Source organism: Bufo gargarizans, chromosome 1 (assembly GCF_014858855.1).
Source record: "Bufo gargarizans isolate SCDJY-AF-19 chromosome 1, ASM1485885v1, whole genome shotgun sequence".
Lineage (NCBI taxonomy): Eukaryota > Metazoa > Chordata > Amphibia > Anura > Bufonidae > Bufo > Bufo gargarizans.
Genome location: NC_058080.1, coordinates 184,731,665 through 184,759,398, shown reverse-complemented (window position 1 = coordinate 184,759,398; position 27,734 = coordinate 184,731,665). Strand labels below are relative to the sequence as shown.

General features: G+C 43.8%; 1 protein-coding gene across 2 annotated transcripts in view; it reads left to right on the top strand.

The window, feature by feature from the left end:
• ARHGAP10 (Rho GTPase activating protein 10) overlaps nt 1–27,734 on the top strand; it is a 353,126-nt gene that overhangs the window by 209,548 nt on the left and 115,844 nt on the right. For both annotated transcript variants that reach the window (XM_044300373.1, XM_044300381.1), the window contains exon 19: nt 27,003–27,141. In XM_044300373.1, coding sequence (XP_044156308.1) covers nt 27,003–27,141 — 139 coding nt within the window. The remainder of the gene's footprint in view (nt 1–27,002; nt 27,142–27,734) is intronic.

The following is a 27,734-nucleotide window of genomic DNA, read 5'->3' as shown; positions in this document are numbered from 1 at the left end:
GGGAACGCGTCTTATAGGGCGAAAAATACGGTAATTCGTTATTGCAATGCCTACAGACAAGTTGGAATTCCACCTATAGAGATGGAGGCAAACAAACTGTAAGCCATGCTTTTTCAGTTTTTAATTTTAATTTTAATTTTAATTTTATTTTACCGGAAGGGGGCACCACCTTTTTTAAGTTGCGTCCATACCTTTGTGAAAGTTCCACCTATTATAATTTATTTTTATGCCCAAAAATACCGCTTGACAGCTTAGTCGACGCAGTTTATTATAGATGTGGAAATAGTGGACTAGTCTATCGCCCAGCCCTCATTCACAGGCTATAGTCTGCCACCAAACACAAGCACTGTCATCAATGGACACCTCTGCAGCTAACCAGATGACTTCCTATATGATTGTATGGAATTTCTAATGAGATCAAATGGTTGCAGTTTCTTATACCTTTCATTTCTATGCTATACGTAAGGTAAAGCAGGTTGTATTACCACTTTGTTGACTTGCTGAAAACGCTGTTCATTCTATATAACGGAAGTCCGAGCTCCAATTTGAGGCTCTCCTGATTGAGAAAAATGCTGCTAAAAGCTGCTTTGTCTTGAATTTTCCACATAAGAGGGCAGTGTGGCTCCACATGGAAGTGAGCGATTCCCTAACTCAGGAGCAGACTTTTTCAGCTTAGCCGGCAGATTCTTTCAGCTGTAGTGATACATACTTTGAATGTTTGGTATCTTAGTAGTGAGACATAACAGAATATACACAGTTACATGTGAACTTTTTTCTGGCACAAGCATTTATAATTGGCATTTATATAATGTGCAGTCACATATATACTTATATATTTAATTCATGCGCCATTAAATCTCAAAGATGACCAGTTTCCACTTCTGACATGTCTATTTTACTAAATAATTGTACTGTGTAATTGTATTGCCATGCATTAACGATTCTAGAGCCACTTTTCTTCTAACTCTGTTGTTCTGTTCCTCGGTTATTGCTAATCATTTTATTAATGGAGGTGCTGCGGAACAGTTTGTCCCTTTCCAGAAAATGCTGCCAGTGTGATACTGTACAGGGACAGCCAGTAGCATGTTCATTGTGCCACTAATATAAATGCCCCCCCTTCCTCCCCAACATCACTGTTATACCTTAATTTATAAAAACCGCTTATTCCAAAGTTATTCGCCGACCATTGCGTCCTGTGGCAAATCTGTTTCGATATTCGGTTAATGTAGGTTACGTCCTGCATTTGAGCCTTGTAATGCAGGAAGCACAATTGTCAATGGTAAGAACAAGAGGGGGCATGCCTAGTGTCACATGTCCTGCTGATGTCACTGCCCTAAGATGGGACATCAGACACATGACAAACCAAGAAGGAGGATTCAAGGATGGGGGATAAGAGAAAACTGCAAGTGTGGTAAATTTTAAAAACAAAAAGGAATGGGAGCTGAATGATGAAAAGAAACTTTAGAGCAGGGGTGCAGAACTTTTTGGGGTCTGAGGGCCGCATTGTTACGTCGGTTTATTTCAAGGGGCCGCAAATAAAATGAAAATGTCGATCGGCGCTCATTTGCATTGCCATATTACACAAGCCTATGCAAAGTGATTGGGGAGGAATGATCACCACAACAGTCATTCCGCCTTCATCGTGCTGCAGCATCGCCCCTGACACCGAAGAGTTATACTTACCTGCTCCCTGCCGCTCTGGTCCTCTGCACTGCCCCCATCTTCCGGTCCCCACGCTGTTTAAACCTGGCAGTGCATGGCTATGGTCACCTGCACCTCTCCAGCCAATGACTGTCTTCAGCAGTGATGTGGCCACAAGCAATATGTTACTGCTGAAGCCAGTCATTGGCTGGAGAGGTGCATGTGACCATGGCCATGCACTGCCAGGTTTAAACAGTGCGGGGACCAGAAGATGTCGGCAGCGGGTGCAGCGCAGAGGACCGGAGCAGCGGTGAGCAGGTAAGTATGAACCTTTTGTTTCAGGGGCAATGCTGCAGAAACGTGTTAAAAATCATTTTTACCGGAAAAGTGGTGACCTGTTCTTCCATCCTGCCTCCTATTGGTTATTACCAACTCTGGCCTCAGTTATAGGAGCCCTACAATAACCAGTAAGCGCTTTCCTTCACTGCAGAGACTGACGCTCACTGGTTATTACCGCCTCCTGCCCCAAGTTATAGGGGCCCTGCAATAACTAGTAAGCACTTTAACTTACTGTCTCTAAGGAAAAAGGACGCCTGGATATTGACAGTTAATGAAAATGTCAGTTCCCATTTGGCCACATACAATTTAGCGGGGAGGGGGGCCATAGCTTTCCCCTGGCACAATACGCCACTTGTGGCCATATTGGGTGCTGATTACTTTAGTCACATGTATATGGATATAGCACATCCTGCAGGGTCACTGCATAGGTAATTTATGATCCAACTTAACATATATCCCATTATACCACTGGGGCTATATACATGTGACTAATAAAAGTGAGGCCAGGCGCATCACATGATTCTCATATCTCCCTAGTATGAATTTCTGATCAAATAGGATGTGATTTACAATATTCTCAATGCGTCCGTCCCCTTGATTCCTGTGGTCAATTCTATCTCCATGAGACCCGATGCTCTTTTAGATTGATCGGATGTTGGTATAACACTCAGTATGGTGGTGATATCGAACTGATAAAGTCACTTGAATACTATTCATGTTTGGATGTTGCATCTATGCAATCTAAGACCTTTTACTATTTCATCATGTTATCAAAGAATGGCCCTTGTTTATTGGCATGTGCTTCTCAGTGTCCCCTTTTCCATTTTATTTTATGTATCACGGCATTTATGTGAACGTTTGTCTCCTGTGTTTATCCTCGTTTCACCTACTTACCAATAGGAGCCGGGTGACTTATCTTGTGCGGCCGTACGGTGGGGGGAGGTAACGCGTGGTGTTTTCCCCGCCCCTCTATCATCGGATTGGCTCCTCCTGGGGGCAGTTCTTCCTCCTTATAGCCCGGTGCTTCAGGTGGCCGGAGTTTCTCAGCTGTTTAACCACTGTTTGACCAGTTCATGATGACTCACATTTGAAGAAACATGTCGAGCCACGCACATGTGGGTAATAGCTGAGATTTTGCAGACGGGCAGGGCTTGGGGGATCAGGGTTGTTGAGGCTACCACCTGGGGCCTTTTACAGAATGCTACCATAGAGCCCATAATGGGAATGAATTAGCCTGTACCATCCCAATCCCTCCTGGACACACACACTCCACGGCGACAACCAGTAAGGTGTGATTACTGGTGTGGTTATGAAATATTTTTTACACCTTGGTGATAACTGGTCTAGTGGAGCTCAGGTGTACACACTGAGCATTACCATGCTATTTTGAACACACATGACCTATATGTTTAAGTCCTCTATGTGTTCTGGGTTATACTGTTTTGCCATAGTCTTTCATTTTTTTTTACGTTACAGATATCACCCCAAATTTTGTTTTGTTTATTTCTTTTGAATTTAATAAAGATTAGCTTTCTTTTAGCACCTCCCACCTCTGTGACAGTATTTAATTAGAGACGCATTACCTATCTATACCGATCAACACATAATGTTTCCCAAAGGGTCATAAAAAGACTGTTGGGGACAGGAAACACTCTTTTATTTTGCACTTTTTTCTTATTATTTTTAGGGATTTTTTTTATTTTATTAAATCTTTTTTTTCTTTTCTTTGTATTTTTTATTTTTTATTTAAGACAGACCTTTGGGAGACAATGAGAGACTTTTTTGTACTATGTCCACTGTAACTGGGGCATCCAAAGGAGCGGCAGAAACACAGCTGATCACACGATTTAGAGTGAAAAGTAGTTTATGGCACAACCCCTTTAACTTCTAGTATCAATAATAGAGGAATGACACAGAGTTATATGAAACTATGCTCATAATTATTACATGAGGCATGCATGTGGTTCTTAAAACTTACTTGTCAGGATTGGTTCCAGGTCCACTTTAAAGGGAGTCTGTCACCTCCATATGGCCATATACAGTGCTTACATGGCTCTGTAGCACACCTATACAGGATTGTAACGGTACCTTTGTTCTTTTCTTTAGACTTGCACCAGCAGGAAAAACAAAGTTTAATTGATATGCAAATGAGCCCTCGCAAGTGCCCAGGGGCGGCGTTCAGTGTGTAGGTGCCCAGGCTGCCCTGTCTTCTTTTCACTTTACTCCTCCCCAGCCTCTGCCTTTGCCCGCCCTCCAAGTCAGGACCTATCGATGAGGCAAGACTTGGAGGGTGGGCCCCTGGGCACCTACACACTGAACGCCGCCCCTGGGCACTTGCGAGTGCTCATTTGCATATGAATTAAACTTAGTTTTTCCTGCTGGTGCAAGTCTAAAGACAAAGGTACTGTTACAATCCTGTATAGGTGTGCTACAGAGCCATGTAAGCACTGTATATGGCCATATGGAGGTGACAGACTCCCTTTAAAACCTAGCTTCTCAAGTATATTACTAGTTAAATTTTGATATACACATGTCTCCTACTGTATGTTCCACTCCTAGAGCCACATAAGCAATTGTAAAGAATTATTGTATTACACAGGCAGATTGAGCAAGCGATTGTTGGGAGAGAAGTGTTCCCTCCTGGCAATCGCCTGCTATATAGCAGAGGAGACTGCTGCTATTACATGCATTGATCTCCTCTGCAGCATGGAGAGCAGCAATCGCTAAGCCATCGTTTGTCCCCATGCTGTCTAGTGGTTTGCCGCCAGCAGATTGTAATTAGACAGCACGATCGGCCGCCGGCAGACGGTGATTTTTAACTTTGCTTAAAGGGTTTCTGTCGGCAGAAAAATTTGTATTTTTCTGCTGACAGAAACCCTTTAAGCATAGTTAAAAATCCTCGTTTGATGGCGGCAAATCGTGCTGTCTAATTGTCAGCTGAGCATAACTACATTAGTGCCACCTCCGGCCCTGTCTGCAGTGTAAATCTCTTGCTGTTCAGTATTTGGCGCGGGAGCAGTGAGGAAGCTGGCAGCCGGCGAGCGCCCTTCACTCACTGTGCCTGCAGACAGTGCCGGAGGTAGGACACCAACGCTGCCTGGCCCTGTCAATCTAGTGTAGCAGGGCGTGGCCAGAGGTGGGCGAACGGCGCCTCTAGGAGCAGGAGCAACACCCCTCCTGCTCCTAGAGGCTAATTAGCATATTATACAAGTTAGTTTTTCTCAATAACGGCGGCATATATTGAAATGGCACTAATATAGTTATGTTCAGCTGACATTAGCACATCGCTAATGTCAGCCAGCTTAATAACCATTTTTCAGGTGACAGAAACCTTTTAAAAATCACAACTGCCCGATGAATGAGCGTTTGCTTGTTCATCGGGCAATCGGCGGCTGTATTACACTGCAAGATGATCGCTAACTAGCGTTCATATGAAAAATCAGCAGGTGTAATACAGCCCTAAATCTCTACATGAAACGGCAGTATTCTTTGTCCCGACTCTTGGATAGTAAGGACTAGTTAATTTGAAAATATTTATACAATGCCAATGCTGGTTACTGACAAGAAACCTTGCAGTCTCTAAGCTGACATAGCCAGGGAGATGTGGTAATTATCTAGGATCAATTGGGCAAATAGAATTTGCTAGCTGAATAACTATTCCTTTTTTATTTTTATTTTGGGCCACCTTCATTTTTTGCAGCTTTTTTCAGGGCATTTGCAAGCAGTAATGAAGATTGTAAAGCACAGGAATCTGATCTTTTCTGAGTTTTCACTGTAGTTGCTAGCTCACAGTCTCAACTTTGTGGCCATATGGTGCTGAAACACTGCCCACCCCCTGACAGCTAGAGGCTGTGCAATTTTTCTGGTAAAGCCAGGATCTTAAAGGAATATTTCCATCGCTAGGATATATCATCAATGTCAGATAGGTGCGGGCCCCCTGACGTTTAAGGCTGCCCTCCTTTCACTACTATATGAGTTCCGAAAATAGCTGAGCGGTGGGTCAACTATTTCCGGCAGTCCCATAGCGGTGAATGGCTAGGTGGCCGTGCATGCCTTGTTAACTCAATATTGTCTGCCAAAGCACTTCTGAAATTAGCCAAGCAAGCTTGTAATGCTCTTTCTTGGCTTCTATAGCAGTGAATGGAGCTCACTCCGTACATGCGCAGTGCACTCTCCTTCTCTTTATATTTTCCTTCACTTGACTTGCACCTATTTGAAATTAATGGCATATCCTAGTGATATGCCATGAATGTCTGAGATGGCTGTACTCCTTTAACATCAAAATCATGCTCCCATTAGACACCACAGGTGGGTGGGATTTTGGCTGGCTTTATCATGTGAGCACAGTACAATGGACCAAGGATAACTGTATCCTAAAACACCATATTGCATTCAGCAAAGCCATTGTTGGTCCAGAAGATGTGGCCGAAATAAGGACTATATTTCCCAGACCAAGTACGGTCATGTGAATCTGCCCTAAATGTACACTAATACAGGGAAAGCTGCCCATCATTGAGTAAGACCGCCCACTGGACTGACTTACCATAGAAAGAGTAGAGATTTAAATGTATATAATACAACTGATCCTGTTTTCCCAAACTATACAATGCATTCGGAAAGTCTTCACTTTTTTCACATTTTGTTATGTTGCTGCCTTGTGCTAAAATAAAAAGAAAACAAAAATCATGTTTTCCCCCATCATTCTGTTTCTGTTCCTACAAATTGTTTATAATCTACTTTTGTTATATATAGTTGAATGGGCATGATTTGGAAACACACACCCCTGTCTATATAAGGTTTCAAAGCTGAGCTGAGAATGCATATCAGAGCAAAAACCAAGCCAAGAGGAGGAAAGAGCTGCCTGTAGTGCTATCGGAGACATGATTATGTGGAGGCAGATATGCAGAAGGGTACAAAAAAATTCTGCGGCACTGAAAGTTTCAGCAAAGTGGCCTGCATAATTCTTAAATGGCAGAAGTTTGGAAAAAAGAACCAAGAACACAATGGTCACTCTGGCCGTGCTCCAAAGATCCTGTGTGCAGATGGGAGAAACTTCCAGAAGGTCAGCTATTACTGCAGCACTCTAACAATCTGGGCTTCATGGCAGAGTGGCCAGGAAGAAGTCTTTTTTTTTTGTCAGTAAAAGACACTTGAAAGCCTACCTAGAATTTGCACAAAAAGCACTGAAAGGGTGCTGACTGTGAGAAACAAAATTCTCAGGTCTGATAAAACCAAGATTGAACATTTTGGTCAACATTATAAGCATCATGTCTGGAGGAAATGAGGCACTGCCCAATACCATACTTACAATGAAGCATGGTGGTGGCAGAATCATGCTATGGGGGTATTTTTCAGAAGCTGGGGCAAAGACTGGTTAGGGTTGAGGGACAGCTGAACGTAGAAAAATACAGATATTGTTAATGAATACCTGATCCAGAGTGCTCTAGACCCCAGACTGGGCCTCTGGTTTACCTTAATACCAGGCAGTAACCCTAAGCACACATCCAAGACAACACAAGAGTGTCCTTAAGTGTCCCTGCCAGAGCACTGACTTGAACCTATTCACATGTAAGGGCTAGCTTAGTAAATGTGCCCCATTTTAAATCATCTCAGCTTCTCCTGCTATATAACAAGAAGCTGGCAGATCAGACTGTATGTTCAACATATTAGGTTACCTTTAATAATCATTATTGTAGTCATTTGTTTTAATTTTAATACTGTATGTTTTATTGTAATAAAAAATAAAGCTTTTCAAGTGGTATGAATACTTTATATAGTTACTGTAACCATGTGGTAATATAATGGAGTAGACCGGTTTGCATGGTGCTGTTCCAGGACACACATTTTAATCAATAAACATGATTGGAGCCAGGTTTGGTGTGAAACTTCACTAGCCTGCACAGGTCCGTTGTCCCAAGTATTATCTCTCAAAATCAGGTCTGTATCTAAATAGAAGTAAATCCCAGCAACCATGAGCTAAAGTCTAACGACAAGGCTTGCAGTAAAAGTGGACATTTTTATTTTATTTTTTAAAAGGTGATTCCCATGATAAGCCATGGCTTTAAAGGGGTTGTCCAGGTTCAGAGCTGAACCTGGACAGCCCTCCATTTTCACCCAGGCAGCCCCCCTGACATGAGCATCGGAGCAGTTCATGCTCCGATGCTCTCCTTTGCCCTGCGCTAAATTGCACAGGGCAAAGGCATTTTTCTGAGTTCCAGTGACGTACCGGGGCTCTCTATGGGGCTGACAGGAACCCCGGTGACGTCACCGGCACTGATGGGCGGGATTTGGCTCTGCCCTAGCCAGTAAAACGGCTAGGGCAGAGCTAAAGCCCGCCCCTCAGAGCCGGTGACTTCACCGAACACACCGCTGGGCGGAAGTTACCGCCGGCAATGTGTTATTGAAAACAAAAGAGCCCGTGCCCTGCGCGATCTAGCGCAGGGCACTGGAGCGCATCGGAGCATGAGATGCTCCGATGCTAGGCTCAGGGGGGCTGCCGGGGTGAAAATAAGGGTAAGTCCGGGTTCAGCTCTGAACCCGGACAACCCCTTTAAGATTACTTTTTTAGAAGGATATCTGGATGTGATTTGGTTGTCCACATTTTGTTAACACTTTGGCTGTGTATTAAATGTTGATAAGATCTTGTAACCTTCCTTACATTTTTAACCTACCATTATTTTACCACTCCAGTTCCATTGAAAAAGATGTTTAAAGTAAAAAAAATAAGATTGGAAACAAGCTCGATATGTACAACCATAAAAAATGGTATTTGTGTATGAATTGCTCATAAAGTAAAACATTATTGTTTCATTTATTGGCTTTTATTCAAAATGGAATAAAAATCAAGGTCAGTGGACATGTGTGCTATGAATGAAGTAAATAACCAATTATGGTATGCAATCATTAGATAAATATGTGGGTGAAGGTCAAAATGCCCCCTTCACTCCTGAATACATTCATGCATGATGAACAGCTTGCATGATGATTGATTTTCAAAGTTGACAATTGTATCATTTGGAGAAAATGTCTTATTGCAGTTAAAACAGTTTTCTGCCATAACTGTGTTAAAGGGAATGTGTGATCAGAAAATGACCAATTGTTTAACCCTTAGACTCCCAGCGCTGTACATGTACAACGCTGTGAGGGTCTTTAAATTTGGCACCCCTTCAAGCAGAGGCCCATGGCTAATGTCTGCGACCAGCAATAATACTGATCACAGGCATTTAACCCTTACAGGGGTTGTCCAAGTTATTTTTATTGATGACCTATCCTCAGCGTGCATTCTCTTCAAACTGCTGATCGGCGTGGGTGCCACCCACCGGACACCCACCGATCTGATATTGAGGACCCATCAATATGAACACCCAGGACAACCCCTTTAAGATGCCGTGGTCAAGCGTGACCACGACAATCTAAATAGCAAAGCACTTGGAAGTGCGTGCTTCTGGGTGAGGACCGGCTCCCCTGTAAGGGGATCAGAGAAACCGGTCCTTCATTCTAATTGCCTGAGTCTCTCTGAAGAGACCCAGTGTAGTAGAGCTGAAGTTCCTATAGAGGTGTGCAGGTGACAGGCGAACATACTATAACTGCAAATTCAGCTTATATTGCAGTTCTATGGAACTATAGTTTAAGCTAAAATAAATCTAACCACTAAATATTCTAGCCTCCTAGACGTGCTAAGAAAAACCCCCTTTTTTCGTAGAATAAAAATAAATAAATACATAAACAATTAAAAAAGTACAAACATCATGGGCAACATAAAAATATTTATCCCATATGGCGTATAGCGTAACGGTAAAAAAAAAAAAAAAAAAAGCCAATTATGCCATCTTTTCATTGATTCACTTACCCAAGGTAAAAGTGTAATAAAATGTCATCAAAAAGTCACACGCACTCCAAAATAACAATAAAAACTGCAGCCCCCCACATAGCTCGGTAGACATAACTGTAAAAAAGTTATGGGGGTCAGTAAGAAAACTTTTTTCAAAGTTTTTATAAAAAAATGTTTCCACAAAAGAACCTATTCATATGTGGTATTTTTGTAATCGTACTGATCCAGAAAATAAAGGGCACAGGTCAGTTTTGCTGGATAGGGATCGCCATAGAGACAAAACCTGTAACTATGGTGGAATTATCTTTTTTTTTTTTTTATTTCACCCCATTTGGATTTTTTTTTCTCTGATTCACACTACATTGTTTGCCATAGTGAATGGTGGCATTAGAATGTACAACCTTTTCCACAAAAAAAACAAGCCCTGTTAACGGAAAAATAAAAAGGTTATGGCTCTGTGAAGACAGGGAAGAAAAATGAAACCGCAAAAATGAAAGACCTCCAGTATCCAATGGGTAAAATCAAGTTGTTGTTTTTTGTGTTAAGCATGTTTTAAACAATTTTTTGATGTGCCATTTCACTGTGAGCTGAGCTTATGGACAGATGTGACAAGCGCTTAGACACTGTAGGGAGAGCATAGGGGACTATTTTTTTTTTTTTTTTTTTTAATATTTTAATAATATGTGCGTTTTCGGTCATGGTGATACCCATGAGGGTTATATTTATTGTGATCACTGACCCCACGTTACAAGTATATAGAGATAAGGTCACCTCTGACCAATCCGGGGCAGAGGGGGAGAGATTTGTGTGGAACAAGAAATTGTTATACAGGGAGTCTGAGTAAAGAGTAGGCGGGTCAGACCCGATTATCATTAGGAAGCTGGTGGTACAGCAGCGGTACCGATCACAGTTGCTCCGGATAGCACATGTTATTCCGCTACACAGACATTTAGGGCTCAGTCGCATCCGGTATCGATTGACCCAGAGTTTCTTCTGGCCAGGTATCAGTCAGAAAGTACTGCAATACCTATGACACGTGCCAGATAGTGGGGAAGAGGGGGGACCGCCGGAAATCCAAGTTACACCCCTTACCCATAGTCGAGGGAACCGTTCAGCCGAATAGCGGTGGATATAGTGGTCCCTTAGCCAAGCCTAGCCCATCTGGCAAGAGATTTATCTTGACAATGGTGGACTACGCTACCAGATATCCAGAGGCGGTGGCTAACTAATATCCATGCTGAAACGGTAGCAGAGGCTCTCATGCAGATTTTCTCCAGGATCGGGTTACCCAAGGACATAATCTCGGATCAGGGTACTCAGTTCACCGTGAAAGTGACCCAGCACCTCTGGAAATTCTGTGGCATTAAGCCAATAGTTAGTACCCCCTACCATCCCCAGACCAATGGGCTATGCGAATGATTTAAGGGAACGCTAAAACAGATGCCCTGAACCTTCGCCGAGACCCACCGGGACTGGGAGCGATTTCTGCCCCATCTTCTTTTTGCATACCGAGAGGTGCCGCAGGAATCCACAGGGTTCTTCCCGTTTGTGTTGTTATTTGGGAGGTGGGTGTGAGGTCCCCTAGATCTTATCAAGGAACATTAGGAGGGAGGCCATAGCACAGACTTACCCCCATCATACCATATGTGCTGGTGTTCTGGGACCGACTGGAGGAATTAACCAGGTCGGTACGGGAAAACCTTCAGGCGGCCAGACTCGTCAGCACACATGGTATGATCGGGATGCCAGGGACCATAGCTTTCAGGTCAGGCAGAAAGTTTTAGTTTTAAAACAGTTCCAACATGATAGGCTACAGGTTGCCTGGCCAGGCCCTTATAAAGTGTTGGAACAGAGATGTGACACCACATATATAATCGGTCCATGTGCAGGGTCAGGGGGGCGACGCATGCTCCATGTGAACATTATGAAGCCCTACCATGTGCGCTCCGAGGAGGTGACTGCTATATGCGCACCCACCTCTGAGGAGTTTGACAGCCTTTCCCTTTCACACCTCCTGGGGGACGGAAGTTTGTCAAGTGACACAGAGGAGGTCAAATTAGGAGATCAGTTGAGCCCACAGGAGCATATTAAGGTACAACAACTGTTAAGAGAGAAGCAAGACACCTTCTCTAATGCACATGGATACACTCTGGCCACTCACAGAGTAGAGACACCAGGTCGACTCATACTGCGCCAGACCCCATGCCGCATCCCTGAGGCGGTACGGGAGAACATGCGCAAGGAGATCGAGATGCTCTAACTGGGGGTGATTGAGCTGTCGGACAGCTCCTGGGCCTCCCCAGTAGTCCTTGTACCCAAGCGGGACGGTACGACCCGCTTCTGCGTGGACTACAGGAGGTTAAATGAAAAGACAGTGTCCAACGCCTACCCTATGCCGAGGATAGACAAACTGCTAGACCGGATGGCCAGGGACCAATACCTCACTATCATTGATATCTGTAAGGGGTATTGTCAGATCCCCTTGGCCCCGGACACCATACCTAATTCCACCTTTATCACCCCCTTTGGTTTATACCAATTTAAGGTAATGCTGTTTGGAATGAAAAACGCCCAGGCTACCTTCCAAAGGATGGTGGACCGGCTCTTAGATTGGTTCCAGGGCTACACCTGCACCTACTTAGATGACATCGCCATTTTTAGCAATACCTGGCAGGAGCACCTGGCCCATATAGAAGCGGTTCTAGACAGGATTAGGGAAGCAGGCTTAACGCTGAAGTCTGCCAAATGCAACATAGGAATGGCTGAGGTCTAGTACCTCAGGCATAGAGTAGGCTGTGGGAAGCAGAAGCCTGAGCCCGCTAAAGTAGAGGCTGTAGCCCAGTGGCCAACCCCCAGAACCAAGACACAGGTGTTAGCTTTTCTAGGGACGGACGGATATTATAGGAAGTTTGTTCCCAACTATAGCGCCCTGGCCAAACCCCTTACTGTTCTTACCTGGAAAAACCTTCCCTGCCAAGTAACCTGGACCCCGGAGTGTGAGCAGGCATTCCAACAATTGAAAAATGCACTTATAAATGCCCCTGTCTTGGCAGCTCATGATCCAACCGAACGTTTTCTTGTTCACACGGTCTCTTCTATGTTTGGATTGGGGGCAGTACTGAACCAAGTCGGGGCCAATTGCAGAGAACATCCCGTGGCTTACATAAGTCGGAAACTGTTACCCAGACAAGTAAGCTACGCCGCCATCGAGAAGGTGTGCCTGGCTGTGGTGTGGGCCCTTAAAAAGTTACAACCCTACTTGTATGGACAGTCCTTTTCTTTGCTCATGGATCACAACCCGCTGGTCTGGCTAAACTGGGTGGCAGGGGACAATGCCCGGCTGCTGCACTGAAGTTTGGCGCTGCAGCCATTTGACTTCAACATCCAGTACCGCCGGAAAAACAAAACGGAAACGCTGACAAACTGACTTTGAAAAATGATCTGTGTGCAACCCCGGACATCCCCAAGCCGATCCGTGATGGATCAGACTGTGTATGCTGGCTTGTGGGCATGGGGGAGCAGTGTAGCGGATTGCATTTGGCTGCTATCCACTGTCCTTAACTTTGTCTGTCCATAACGTTTATTGTTGCAATATTATTGACCTGCAGAGTTTTCGTTAGTTTGTTCGGTAGAAACACAATGGCTACAATGGATGTTTCAACTGTACTGTTGATTGGATTTGCAATATTATGTTTAATTCCCTATAGTTCGTTACTTGTAAGACAAAAGGTTATTGGTGACCTGCTGAGCATTCGTCTGGTTATTTGGTAGAAACACAATGGCTACAATGTATGTTTCAACTGTACAGTTGATTGGATTACTTCTCAGGGTGAGGGGAGGGGATGTGTGGGCTGTAACCAGTTTGTGATTGAAGAATGTATAATTTTCTGCATGGGAGAGTTGATAAAAGCAGGGTATGTGGCATTAAACAGTGTTCTGCTCCTGATACTGTGTGTCGTCCAGTTATTGAGAAGAGTGATGGGATATTCATGGATGGTTTTTATTTACTACTGATGCTGTTCTTCCTTGCTAACTACTTGATCCCGAAGTAACCCTTGGAATAACGGCAGAGAAAGTCTGTCGCACTAGCGCTCTGCTACACCATACTTAGTTGGCATAGCCCAGGAACTGCCTGTCCTGAACCTGCATCTTGCTGCTCCTTCTGCTAGCCAAGCAATGTATGCAGCCTTCTCTGCTCTGCTTTTCAGCAAGGATCAGCTTTTTGAGGACAGTCATCAGTTACAGGCCACCACAGCTTTGGAGGAGAGTTCTGCTGCAAACGCGCATCTACCGATGATGATAGTCGGTCAGGTGCGAGCACATGTGAAAGGTCAGAGACAGGTTAGGGTGACATAGTGAGGAACAAACTGATGTAGATGACAATGTAGCCGATTACACGTGAAGAGGGGCATCGTCATCATCAGGGGGCAAAGGTGGCTTAGTGCCCGTGAGACAGCAGGGTGTCCGCATTCCCATGAGACAGCAGGGTGGAAGTGTGCCCGTGAGACGGCAGCGTGGAAGCAGTGCAAAATCTTCAACCAAACGCAGGAGGTGTACATCGTGTGCTACTCGGGAGACTACCTATGAGGAGCTCACTAGTAGTGCACGGGTTCATAAAAGCAGCGGCAGGCAGGCATCACTCAAATGTGGAGGGAAAATGCCATACTTGGCAGTGTGGGAATTTTTCAGCATGTCTCAGGGGGACGTTAGCATAGTGGTATGCGGAATGTGTGGGCCACGGTGCTAAAGTTGGCACTATTGCCCTGCATCAATGCATGGTGTCACCATAAAGTGGCGTGGGAAAACCGTGCCACTAATTTAGTGTTACAGCCTGATGCAGCAACTGCTGCATCTCCCACCTGCCCACACTCCCTCTCCAGCAGTCAGGGCTCGGCAACGTCAGCAGAAAGACGCTGTCCTTCCTTCCCATCGACTTTAATGTTGTCTATTGCTCCTCATGCTCCTCCTACTCCTCATAACTTGTTTCAACAGCAATCGATCACCGAGACGATTGCTAGAAGACAACAGTATGTATGCACACATCCTATGGCACAGAAGCTGAACGTGCATCTGTCCAAGTTGCTGGTACTACAGTCACTCCCTTTCCATGTAGTTGACTCTGCACATTTCAGAGAACTGATGGCTCGTACCCAGCCAAGGTGGAGAGTCCTAAGCCAACATTACTGGGTAAATATGGTACCGACCCAGGCACACCAGCAACTTGTCCAGGTGGCGGCAATGCTGCCTCCGAGTTGTAATGCTGCAATTTCGGCACCAATCTCCTCCTCTGCTTCCTCACCCTCCAATGTAGGAACAGTTCCCATTGGTCCTCCAGCATATAACCTATGCAAACCTAGGCATTGTCACGCGGTTCTGCAACTGGGTGAATGGAGCTACACCGGGGAGGAACTGCTAAGGGGGGGTCAGATGAAATTGAACACTGGCTGTCCCCTCACCAACTGGTGGTAGGAATCTTGGTTACTTCTAATGGGAAGAACATTTTGTCTGTGTTGCGTCAGGGAGGGCTGACCTATGCATTCTGCATGGTACACGTCTTCAATCTCATTGTCACCCAGTTCATCAAGTCTTTCACTGAACTGCAAGAGCTGTCAAAAATGTCCAGGAAGCTGTGCGTGCCCTTCAGCCACTCTTACCTTGCAAAACGCACTCTTCTTGAGCTGCAAAGGTAAAATTCTCTTTTCATACGCTTGATTGATATGAAACTCCATGCTACATATGTTAGAATGCCTGTACGAGCAGAGGAAGGCAGTTAACGATTTCTGAATGCAGAAGATGGACAGGTCTTCTTCCCAGTGTAACTTCCACGTTAGTCAGTTGCAGCTCATGCGCGATACGTGCCTCTTGCTCTGGCCCTTTGAGGAGGCCACTTTATTTGTCAGTTCACTGAATGAATTATGTTATTCCACTCTTATACGGGGATGCTGACAAATCCTATTGTCGAGGGGACACGATGTGGCACCTACATCTCACGGCCGCCTGAGCCCTGAAGAGGAGGAGGAAGACCTAAATGTCCTGGATTTCTATGCACAACTAGTTGGTTTAATTGCCCAAGCAACAGGAGAGGAGCAGGAGAAACATGAGGAGCTAGAGGGTGATGACGAAGACACAGATGACCCCGACAGACTGTAGCAGTATGCAGTGGAGATGGAGGCAGGGAGGCCCTCCGAGCGCAAATGGCCAGATACATGCTGTCATGTTTTTGTAGCGACATTGTCATGATTCGGCGGAGGGATGACTACTGGCTATCCACATTGTTACCCTCTTGCTACAAGTCAAAAATGGGGGCGTTCACAGCAATAAATTAGACCTGACACAAACATTAACCTGTAATACTGATGCCACAACATGCATTAAAAAAACTTTTTTTTTCTCCACTACTTTATTGGCGCTACCTCCATTTCTTTCTTTTGTTCCACAAAGGAGCCATTTGGACACAGCTCCTGGTGTGGCGCACAAATGTTTTTGCTTTACTGAAGGATGCTGTATGCTTTTATTTTTAACAGATGCAGTTATCTATAAATCTTGGTGCACACTATTACTGCCACTGCTGCTGTCAACTTAAATCTTAGTGCACTGCCCAGTTAAGTGGACAGCAATACATTTTTTTCCCCCATAATATTGATGCACAGTAATTCGACAACTAACAGAAGCAATTATCTATGAATCTTGGTGTAGACGGTGATGAATTGCAACTGCCTGTAGAATTGATGGCACAGTACCTACAGAGCGGATTAACTATGAATGTGGGTGCACTAGAACATAATGCACTCTCCCTGTACTCTCTCTCTGCAATTTAAGTTCCAAGTTTTTACACTGAGATTGGGCCACCAAGTGGGTTGAATATGATTAGGCAGAGGGGCCTGGGTATACCAGATATATATCGTGATTTATGACAAGTTAATTCAGAAAAAATCTAATTTCTTGAAGAAGTTTGGCGAATCGCTCGAAACTAATTTTTCAAAACTTCGCTCATCTCTAGTCTGGAGGACATTATGGTCCTTCTTTTGTAAGTATTCAAAACATAAATTGATCTGCACATCTGATCATATAGATAAGTACATGTTGTCAATAACATCTCGCAAAGTGTGAGAATAATTTCAGTACAGGAGCCATAGGAGTAGTAGTGCTCATCAGGTAGTGTCACGGCCATGGTCATGGTCGTGACTCCTGAACCGCATGCTGTTGCCTGCGGTTTGTTATTGGGTGTTCAACCACAGGTGAGGGCCGCTAGTGTGCTGCCTCACTTGTGGTTGCCGCGGGCAACAAGTTATTTTGTATTGTCGCAGTAGAGCAGCCTGAGCTGGTGCTAGGCAGCTTGCGGCAATGTTCATGCGGTTGCACCTAGCAACCTCTCAGTTAGGTGTGTGTGTGTATGTTATGCATTTTGTATGTCTGGTGTGCACAAAGTTTGTTTGGTGTGCACTGTGACTCTTCCCTTCACTGTGGCTGCCCGTGGCAACGTTTGGTTTGGATGTGTACATGCGGTGGCAGTGTCTCGGCCTTCTGGCTGACTCCCAGGACATGGTTGCCACCCATGTCGTTGCCTGCGGTAACAGCTGCAGTGTGATCTTCTTTTGGACACTTCCCCTTTTAGTGGTTTCACTCCCTGGTTAGTGTTGGAAGGGTTAATTCCCTCTCCTGTGTGTGTCTGTGTGGGTGTGGCCACTTTGGACTATAAAGCCTCTTTGGAGATCAGAAGCTGGGGGGTCCTTCAGCTATGCTTTGCTGGAGACACCCTCCTGGTAATTCCATCTGCCAGTGGGGGCCACTCTTGTGGTCATAAACAAATTGTTATGTATTGTTTATACACGATGTTATGAGGATGTGTTTGTGTGTCATGTCTATTCTTTACACCGTATGGTTTCCTGGTGTCCTGTGTGGTGTGTGTGCTCTGTCGTTTGTGTTTGTGGACAGCAGCACTGATACTTGGGTCCCAGGCTCTGTATCTGTGGCAGGTAAGTGTTAATACTAGTTGCACTTACCTGCCATTGCCATATGACTGTTTCTGTTTCCCCTGTCTTTATAGTTTGGCCATCTTTAGACTCCTATTTCTCCATGTCCAGGAGGAACAGGTAGTCTACCCAGCTCCTAGCTTAGGGACCTGCGGAGGGCTAGTAGGGACCCGAGGTTCCAGAGCATGAGCCCTCCTACCTTCAAGGTCGGCTCATGTCGCTAGGAGTTAGGGTCAGATTAGGGAAGCAATAGGAGGTGACCTGCTCCCTAATTCTGTGGTTCTGGCCAAGTCGTGACTACCATCCTCTGTCATCGCACGGCTGAGGGTTTTCCCCATCCTCAGCCGTGACAGGTAGATGGTTATATCCCTAAATAAAACTAGAGTAGGATATGAAATCATTAAGACCTGGCTTGACAGTTTGTCCATTGTGCCTCTTTTCGAAGCAACATGTTGTTAATCCCAAGCTGTAGGCAAATTCAAAAATGCTCAATTCCATGAAATTAGATCTCCTGGAATTCCCCTCCATGTTTTTCGCATACATGACTCAATATTGGGGCCATCTCTTCTTCTAATATCCCCCAGATGATCACCAGTCCGCCTCCTAAACTCCCTTTTTAGTTTTGACAATATATTGTCGTGAGCAAATGCACATGGCCACGCATATTTCTCCTACTGTTTTACAATTGATAAAATATCTAATTGGGTAGAAGCAACTCAATAAAGGACTGGTGTTCTGTCTTCCTTTCCTGAAAGAATTACACGCTATACAGGTCCCACATCTCTACATGCCTATCAGCCTATTTGCTAGCCATGTTTCATCCACCGGGTATTGACACAAACTATGGACCAAATGATCCCTCATCCTACCGATATGTGATAGCCGTATTTGTCCCTACAAGGTGGCTAATATCAGGGTCCAATCTGAGGATTCCCTAGTATTTCACTGATTTGTCTGCACTAGGGTTGCATCTATCGACTATTTTTTGTAATCGAGTATTCTATCGATTAATTCAATAATTAATCAAGTACTCTAATAACAAAAAAATAATTAAAAGAACGTTTTTCTTTATGAAAACCCATTAGATGCCCCCCATGCCATCAGCTGCCCCCCATTGCCGTCAGCTGCCTCCTCAGTGCCACCTTCCCCCTCAGTGCCATCAGCTGCTCTCCAGTGCACCAGCAGCTGCCAGCCTAGTGCCACCACCTTCCCCCTCAGTGCCATCAGCTGCTCTCCAGTGCCACCCTAGTGCCAGAAGCTGCCACCCTAGTGCCAGCAGCTTGTTTCACAGTGCCAACTGCCCTCTAGTGCCATCAACTATCCCCTCCAGGTTCCATCTGCTCCTACCCAGTGCCATCAGCTGCCACCCCAGTGCCATCAGCTACCTCCCCAGTGCCATCATCTTTCCCCCAGTGCCATCAGCTGCTCCATAGTGCCACCCTAGTGCCAGAAGCTGCCACCCTAGTGCCAGCAGCTTGTCCCCCAGTGCCACCAACTGCCCTCTAGTGCCATCATCTGTCCCCCCCAGTGCCATCAGCTGGCCCCAGTGCCACTAACTGCCCCCCAGTGCCAAAAATTTACATCAAGGATTTTTTGGGTGTAGAATTAGGCTACTTTCACACTCCCGTTTGGTGCGGATCCATCATGGATCTGCACAGATGGATCCGTTCAGATAATACAACCGTACAACTACAGTCTGCATCCGTTCAGAACAGATCCGTTTGTATTATCTTTAACATAGCCAAGACGAATCCGTCCTGAACGCCATTGAAAATCAATGGGAGACGGATCCGTTTTCTATTGTGTCATAGAAAACGGATCCGTCCCCATTGACTTACATTGTGTGTCAGAACGGATCTGTTTGGCTCATGCAAGCAGCGTTTTGGTGTCCACCTCCAAAGCGGAATGGAGACGGAACGGAGGCAAACTGATGCATTCTGAGCGGATCCTAGAACTGATCCGTTTTGGACCGCTTGTGAGAGCCCTGAACGGATCTCACAAACGGAAAACCAAAACTCCAGTGTGAAAGTAGCCTTACTCGATTCAATCGAGTAACCGTTTCAGCCCTAGTCTGCACGCCTCCTCACATTTCCTGATGACCCTATTGAGTCATTGTCCATTCTCTTGGCTTTTGGCTGTAACAGATTGTTCTGGTTGCAATTTATGTAGTGCTAGTATGCCTATTTTAGAACTGCCTGGGGATATCCTCGTTGTATGAATGTCTCTTTCAGGTCATTGATGGCCAATGTCACTATCTGCTTTTAACTAGCAAAAAAGAAATATAGTTTACACATTGCATATTAACATAGATTTTAATTCTAGAAAAAAAAGATATGTCCATCCATTTTTGCTTATTATCCTGCAAGATTGAGCCTGAGGAAGGCAAAAAAAAAAACTGTGCGGTAATAGCCAATTTTCCTCATTTTAGAGGAAAAAAAATTCCTTACCAACTCCAGTCAGACAATTAGAATAACTCAGTAGATCAACAACCTCTCCAGAATTCTAGTAATTATAACCTGTAATATTATTACACTCCAGAAATGCATCCAGACCCTATTTAACTCTTTCCATGAGTTCACCATCATCTCTTCCTGTGACAGAGTTCTGTAGTCTTACTTCTCTTACAGTAAAGAACTCTTCTAAGTTGATGGACAAACCTTCTTTCCTCTACACATAGAAGATGTCACCTCGTCACAGTCCTTGGGAGAGATCTCTGTACTGACCCCTTATGTATGCATAGTTATTAGATTTACCTTTCTTTTCAAAACTAAATAACCCTCATTTTGATAATCTTACTGAGTACTGTAGTTAACTTTATTCCAGTTATTACTTTAGTTGCCCTCCTCTGAACCCCCTGAATCTCTGCTATGTATTACTTGTGCACTGGTCCCAAAATTGTATGCAATACTTCATGTGTGATCTGACTAATAATTTGTAAAGTGACAGAACTATGTTTGCATCATGTGCCTCTTTTTATATACTTAATCCAGCAATAGAAATAGTCATTATGAAAAAATATACATTTTTAATAGTAACCTTACATAAATGACGTATACTACTCAACTATTAAGGTAGAGCTACCAATAGCTAGGCTGACTGATATTGGGTGGGGAGACTCTCCCTAAGCTTACACCCTAACCTACACCTCAGCCCAGGGATGGCCCCTAATGGTGGGGACTCCCTGTCCTCGAACCTTGGCTACCACCGCCTGCTGCGCCCTCGATTAGTGACAGCGGATAAGGTGCTAGCCTAGTGGTAGACTACCGGATAAACGTACAGACAAACAAAAAGATGACCTTTGTATACAACCCTATTGATACTAGCTCTTATCAAGAGGTACACGGTTCACCAAGAAGTCTAAAAACTACTACAGTGGTGGAATAGCGCACAGTTATAATGCCCAGCGAATCAGCCGCCAGACCAGATCATGAGGTTGAGACTTACAGCTCATAATGACTGCTCGATGGGCAGAATCAGATAGACTGGTAGAAGGCAAATCGTATCTGGTCCTCCATATTGGTTCCTCCTCAGGTCCAATAGTAGTCTACCATTAGGCTAGCACCTTATCCGCTGTCACTAATAGAGGGCGCAGCCGGAGGCGGTAGCCAAGGTTCGAGGACAGGGAGTCCCCACCATTAGGGGCCGTCCCTGGGCTGAGGTATAGGTTAGGGTGTTAGCTTAGGGAGAGTCTCCCCACCCAATATCGGTCAGCCTAGCTATTAGTAGCCCTACCTAAATAGTTGAGTAGTATACGTCATTTAAGTAAGGTTACTATTAAAAAAAAATTTTTTTTCATAACGGTTATTTCTATTGCTGGATTAAGTGATTTCTCATTGTTTGACCCATCATAATTCTGTATTTCTAATTGCTGGAATTAGCCTCTTTTTATATACCCCGTAATCTTATTGGCTTTGGCAGCTGTGCCTGACATTGGTTTTTACAGTTTGGTCTGCTGTCCACTAAAATTCCTAAGTCCTTTTCCACGTCGGTGTTACCAAGTATTTTATAGTTTAGTATGTACTGGTGATATGTATTATTTCTTCCCATGTGCATAACCATTTCATTTGTCAGTGTTGAGCCTCATCTGCCACTTCTCTGCCCAAGCCTCCAATCTATCCAGATCCCTCTGTAGCTGTATACTGTCCTCTTCCATGTTAATTACTTAGTAGTTTAGTATTGTCTAAAAAAAAGATATCTTACTGTGCATCCCCTCTACATGATCATTATTAAATTTATTGAAGAGACCCCTGTTGCACCCCAGTAGTAATCTAGTCAGAGTATGTACAGTCGTGGCCAAAAGTTTTGAGAATGACACAAATATTAGTTTTCACAAAGTTTGCTGCTAAACTGCTTTTAGATCTTTGTTTCAGTTGTTTCTGTGATGTAGTGAAATATAATTACACGCACTTCATACGTTTCAAAGGCTTTTATCGACAATTACATGACATTTATGCAAAGAGTCAGAATTTGCAGTGTTGGCCCTTCTTTTTCAGGACCTCTGCAATTCGACTGGGCATGCTCTCAATCAACTTCTGGGCCAATTCCTGACTGATAGCAACCCATTCTTTCATAATCACTTCTTGGAGTTTGTCAGAATTAGTGGGTTTTTGTTTGTCCACCCGCCTCTTGGGGATTGACCACAAGATCTCAATGGGATTAAGATCTGGGGAATTTCCATGGACCCAAAATGTCAACGTTTTGGTCCCCGAGCCACTTTGTTATCACTTTTGCCTTATGGCACGGTGCTCCATCATGCTGGAAAATGCATTTTTCTTCACCAAACTGTTGTTGGATTGTTGGAAGAAGTTGCTGTTGGAGAATGTTTTTGTACCATTCTTTATTCATGGCTGTGTTTTTGGGCAAAATTGTGAGTGAGCCCACTCCCTTGGATAAGAAGCAACCCTACACATGAATGGTCTCAGGATGCTTTACTGTTGGCATGACACAGGACTGATGGTAGCGCTCACCTTTTCTTCTCTGGACAAGCCTTTTTCCTGATGCCCCAAACAATCGGAAAGAGGCTTCATCGGAGAATATGACTTTGCCCCAGTCCTCAGCAGTCCATTCACCATATTTTCTGCAGAAGATCAATCTGTCCCTGATGTTTTTTTTTTTTTTTTTTTCGAGAAGTGGCTTCTTTGCTGCCCTTCTTGACACCAGGCCATCTTCCAAAAGTCTTCGCCTCACTGTGCATGCAGATGCGCTCACACCTGCCTGCTGCCATTCCTGAGCAATCTCTGCACTGGTGGCACTCCGATCCCACAGCTGAATCCTCTTTAGGAGATGATCCTGGCGCTTGCTAGACTTTCTTGGACGCCCTGAAGCCTTCTTAACAAGAATTGAACCTCTTTCCTTGAAGTTCTTGATGATCCTATAAATTGTTGATTGAGGTGCAATCTTAGTAGCCACAATATCCTTGCCTGTGAAGCCATTTTTATGCAACGCAATCATGGCTGCACACGTTTCTTTGCAGGTCACCATGGTTAACAATGGAAGAACAATGATTTCAATCATCACCCTCCTTTTAACAGGTCAAATCTGCCATTTTAATCCAATCAGCCTGACATAATGATCTCCAGCCTTGTGCTCGTCAACCTTCTCACCTGAGTTAACAAGACGATTACTGAAATGATCTCAGCAGGTCCTTTAATGACAGCAATGAAATGCAGTGGAAAGTTTTTTTGGGGATTAAGTTAATTTTCATGGCAAAGAAGGACTATGCAATTCATCTGATCTCTCTTCATAACATTCTGGAGTATATGAAAAATGCTATTATAAAAACTTAAGCAGCAACTTTTCCAATTTCCAATATTTATGTAATTCTCAAAACTTTTGGCCACGACTGTACAGTTAATAACCACCCTCTGTTTCTTTGTAGAAGTCAAGATATATGACTTCCTACGACTCACCATGGCCCAGTCTAGAACTTACCTCCTCGTAGAAACGGAATAGATTAGTTTGACAGGGCCAATTCCTCATAAACCCATCATGATATGGTGTTATACACTTATTTTCATTGGGATACTCCAGGATTGCATCTCTTATATATCCTTCAAACAGTTTACCCACAACAGATCTTAGTGGCCTCTAGTTTTCGGGCTCAGTTTTTGACCCATTTTTTGAAAATTGGCACATTTGCTAAGCACCAATCCTGTGGAACACTCCCTGTCAATATAGAGTCCTTAAATATCAGAAATAAGGGTACATTACTTAATTATCTTTGGATACAGTGGTGTATTCCAACTGGATCCAATGATTTGTCTATTGTAGTCTTGGAAAAATACAATTTCCATCTTAGGCCTTGTACACACTTCAGTTATTTGGTCAGTTATTTCCATCAGTTATTGCAAGCCAAAACTAGGTGTGGGTCAGAAACACAGATCAGGTGCAGATCTTTCCATTGAGATGGGGTGGGATCCACACATATCAGACATTTATGGTATAGCCTATTGATATGCCATAAATGTCCAGATGGCATAACCCCATTAATTTTATTGTAATTTTTTGCTACATCTGTGCTCTATACAAAAAGGAAAATTAGTTTTACAAGACTAGAAGGTTTAGAAAGATTAAAGAAGACAAAAAATAAGAAAAATATGTTAGAAAGGGTTGGGGATCAAGTTGAATTAGTAATGAGTGGTAATTATAGTATACATACAAATACAACTATCAAGCATGTAAGAGAAATCAATCCACTCCAGCACAGCAGAGCCTAATGAGGAGAGGACATAACAGACCAACCACAACAGCCTAGAATTAGCTAGAGTGTTTGTTGCATATTTAAGGTCTTTAGAAAAAAAAAAAAAAAAAAAACATTTTTACTGCTTTTACAAGAAATTTTCTGTGCAGATGGTAACAGTGCTTTCATCGGTTGAAAACTTGTCAGCTGGTAACATAGCGGTAAAACTACTTGTGGTTTTTACAGTGTCTTAAAAGTGCGACAAAATCTAACAAAACACACCCTATGTAAACCTGTGCGAGCCTTATGTGATAATCAATTAAGAAAGGAAAAACATTTTGTTAGGTGCTAGATATCAAATTTGTAGAGCCAGAAAGTATGTAGGTGGAAAGAACAAGTGGAATCTTGCATGTTATTACAAGGCTTTGTTTCTGACATGTCATTTGTCCTCCATATGGGCATTTTCAAAGAGACCCTACATAATCTGTGGTGATGTAAGGCTACTTTCACACTTGCGTTCAGAGCGGATCCGTTTGAGACGGATCCGCTCATATAATGCAGACGGTGGCTCCGTTCAGAACGGATCCGTGTGCATTATATTGTTAAAAAAAAATTCTAAGTGTGAAAGTAGCCTGAACGGATCCATCCAGACTTTGGGGGACGGATCCGTTTGAAGATTGAGCCATATTGTGTCATCTTCAAACGGATCCGTCCCCATTGACTTACATTGTAAGTCTGGACGGATCCGCACTCCTCCGCACGGCCAGGCGGACACCCGAATGCTGCAAGCAGCGTTCAGGTGTCCGCCTGCTGAGCGGAGCGGAGGCTGAACGCTGCCAGACTGATGCATTCTGAGCGGATCCGCATCCACTCAGAATGCATTAGGGCAGTACGGATGCGTTCGGGGCCGCTTGTGAGCCCCTTCAAACAGAGCTCACAAGCGGACACCCGAACGCTGGTGTGAAAGTAGCCTAAAATGGTGTCAAGCAATTTGTCTGGATGATTGTGTACAATTGTGTAGAAAAATATCACACAGTCAGTGATTTGGTGGGTAGATTTAAGACTACCACACTACAAAAACTTCTCCGGCATATACAGCAGATCTATACAAAATGGGGCTTCATTCACCCAATAGAGGCTAAAAGAGGGCCATATACTTCTGTAGGAAAATGCAGTAGTATTGCCATGGACTTAAATTGCCTCAATCCAGCAGTTCCCCTGTCTGCACCCAGCAGCTGCCACTCTGCGCTGTGCAGTGGTAGTGGGGGAGATAATGAGTGGCACATACAACAGTCATACAACCAATCCTGGAAGGCTGTCAAGCCTATCATCTAAGTCCTGGCTGGTTGGCCAACCGAAGAAATGGGACATAGAACTAACCCGGTTTCTGGCTCAGCATCCAGTCAGAGGATTAGGCAAGGAATTTAAATCGGACACCGACTCTTGGTCAGCGCTATATAAGTGGATAAAACAAATATGTTGTGCTATATAGAAAATAATTAAACCTGTAAATAAACCTCTCGCCATTTCTGTCTCAGTTTATAGTGTACTTTTCAGACTATGTATCCTAAGACAATACTAAAGACACCGCGCTCAGCTAACCTCAGTGAGGATAGCTGAGCGCGGTGTCTTTACTATTGTCTTAGTATGTTCACATAGAATTTCAGCCATTTACGGGAGTGCGGTGACACTGCAGCTTTGCCTAGTATATAGCGCCAGTGGTTCTCTATACAGACTATGTATCCTGCCAACAAAATGTTTTGCACATTGTACTGGCAATGCATGATACAAAGGGTTCAAAGACCACTGATCCAGCTTTCGTACTGCAGAAAGAAATTACAATCCGTATGATATTTTTGTCATTTCATTTGTGTAAAGACCTCTCAGGTTCCCTAAAATGTCTGTTTTTAGTAAATATGAAATCACAATTCTGCAACATCTTTTCTTAGAGCTCTGCATTATACTGTTCCTCTGTTTTCCTCCTGAAAATGTATGAATTAATTGATGTATGGGTGTTTTTTCATTGCGGCTTGTCTACCATACTCTGGCACTATCCAGTAATGCCTAATTCACCAAGTAAGTGTTCAGTTAGTGATTTTTATCAGTGGTTTTGAGCCAAAACCAGGGGCAGCGTTAAACACAGAACAGGAGCAGATCTTTCCCTTACACCTTATCTCTGTATAGGCTCCAGTCCTGGTTTTGTGTGAATAAAGCATATGTGCGACAGTGCCAGGCTATAAAGGCAAGGGACATGGTACCACCCAGTTGTCACTCATAGGTTTCCAGGAGAAATAAAAAAGGAATGCTTCAGAACTTTTTATTTTATGGCAAGCACAAATGTTTTCTAAAGGAGACATTTCAGAAGAGGTTACTGGTTCTCTTTAAAAAGTATTTCCAGGTACATAATATTTATTGGTGTAGCCAGTAACTTTGTATGTATGTTTATAGTATTATTACAGAAATGAATAAGAATTTTTACATTGTACATTTGTACATTGATGTTCAAATGTTGAAGTATATTTTGTATGCTTGGTTTTAGATTTTTTCCAGCCCTCCTGATGAGTCTGTGAATGAGCCGACATCCATTTCTCCTCGTGCCCCACCTAGACAGTCACGGAGGCAGCGTAGCAAGAGGCCCCTTGCAGTTTACAACCTCTGTCTTGAACTAGATAATAATGGTAAGATGATCTGAAACACAGTAAAATAACGCTTTCTAATTTAGCAGCACTGAAGAAAACTTTATACAGCTACTGATGAAGACAACCCAGTTAAATATTTGAACATGTGCAGGTGTAACAGACTGGAAGTGAACTTTTTTTGTGTCCTGTTTGGCTTGGTGTGGGGAAAACCACAACATAAATTGAGACCATGCAAATTAAAATTTGCAAAGCATGTGGATTCAGTTGCAGAGATTTTTTAATCTAAGCCCTTTTGCTGCTGTCACAAATGCTGCAGGTTTTCGGCATCGGAAATTATACTGCGGAAAATCCACGATCTGCTTTATAAAATTATAGGGGTTTGTGTGGGACACTTAAAAATGTCTGCGGATAAAAGGATTGTGATAATACAACAAAATAAATACTACTCTGGAAAATACCCCACCGTTGCAGCATCTCTGTTCCAGTGCTCTCCTCAGTCTCTGTTGTTGTCTTGCAGTGATGACATTGTGACCACCCACACATGACTACTCCAGGCAGTGATTGGCTGCAACAGTCACATGCGGTGGTCGGAACATCATCTCTGCAGGACAGCAACAAAGACCAGCGGGAGC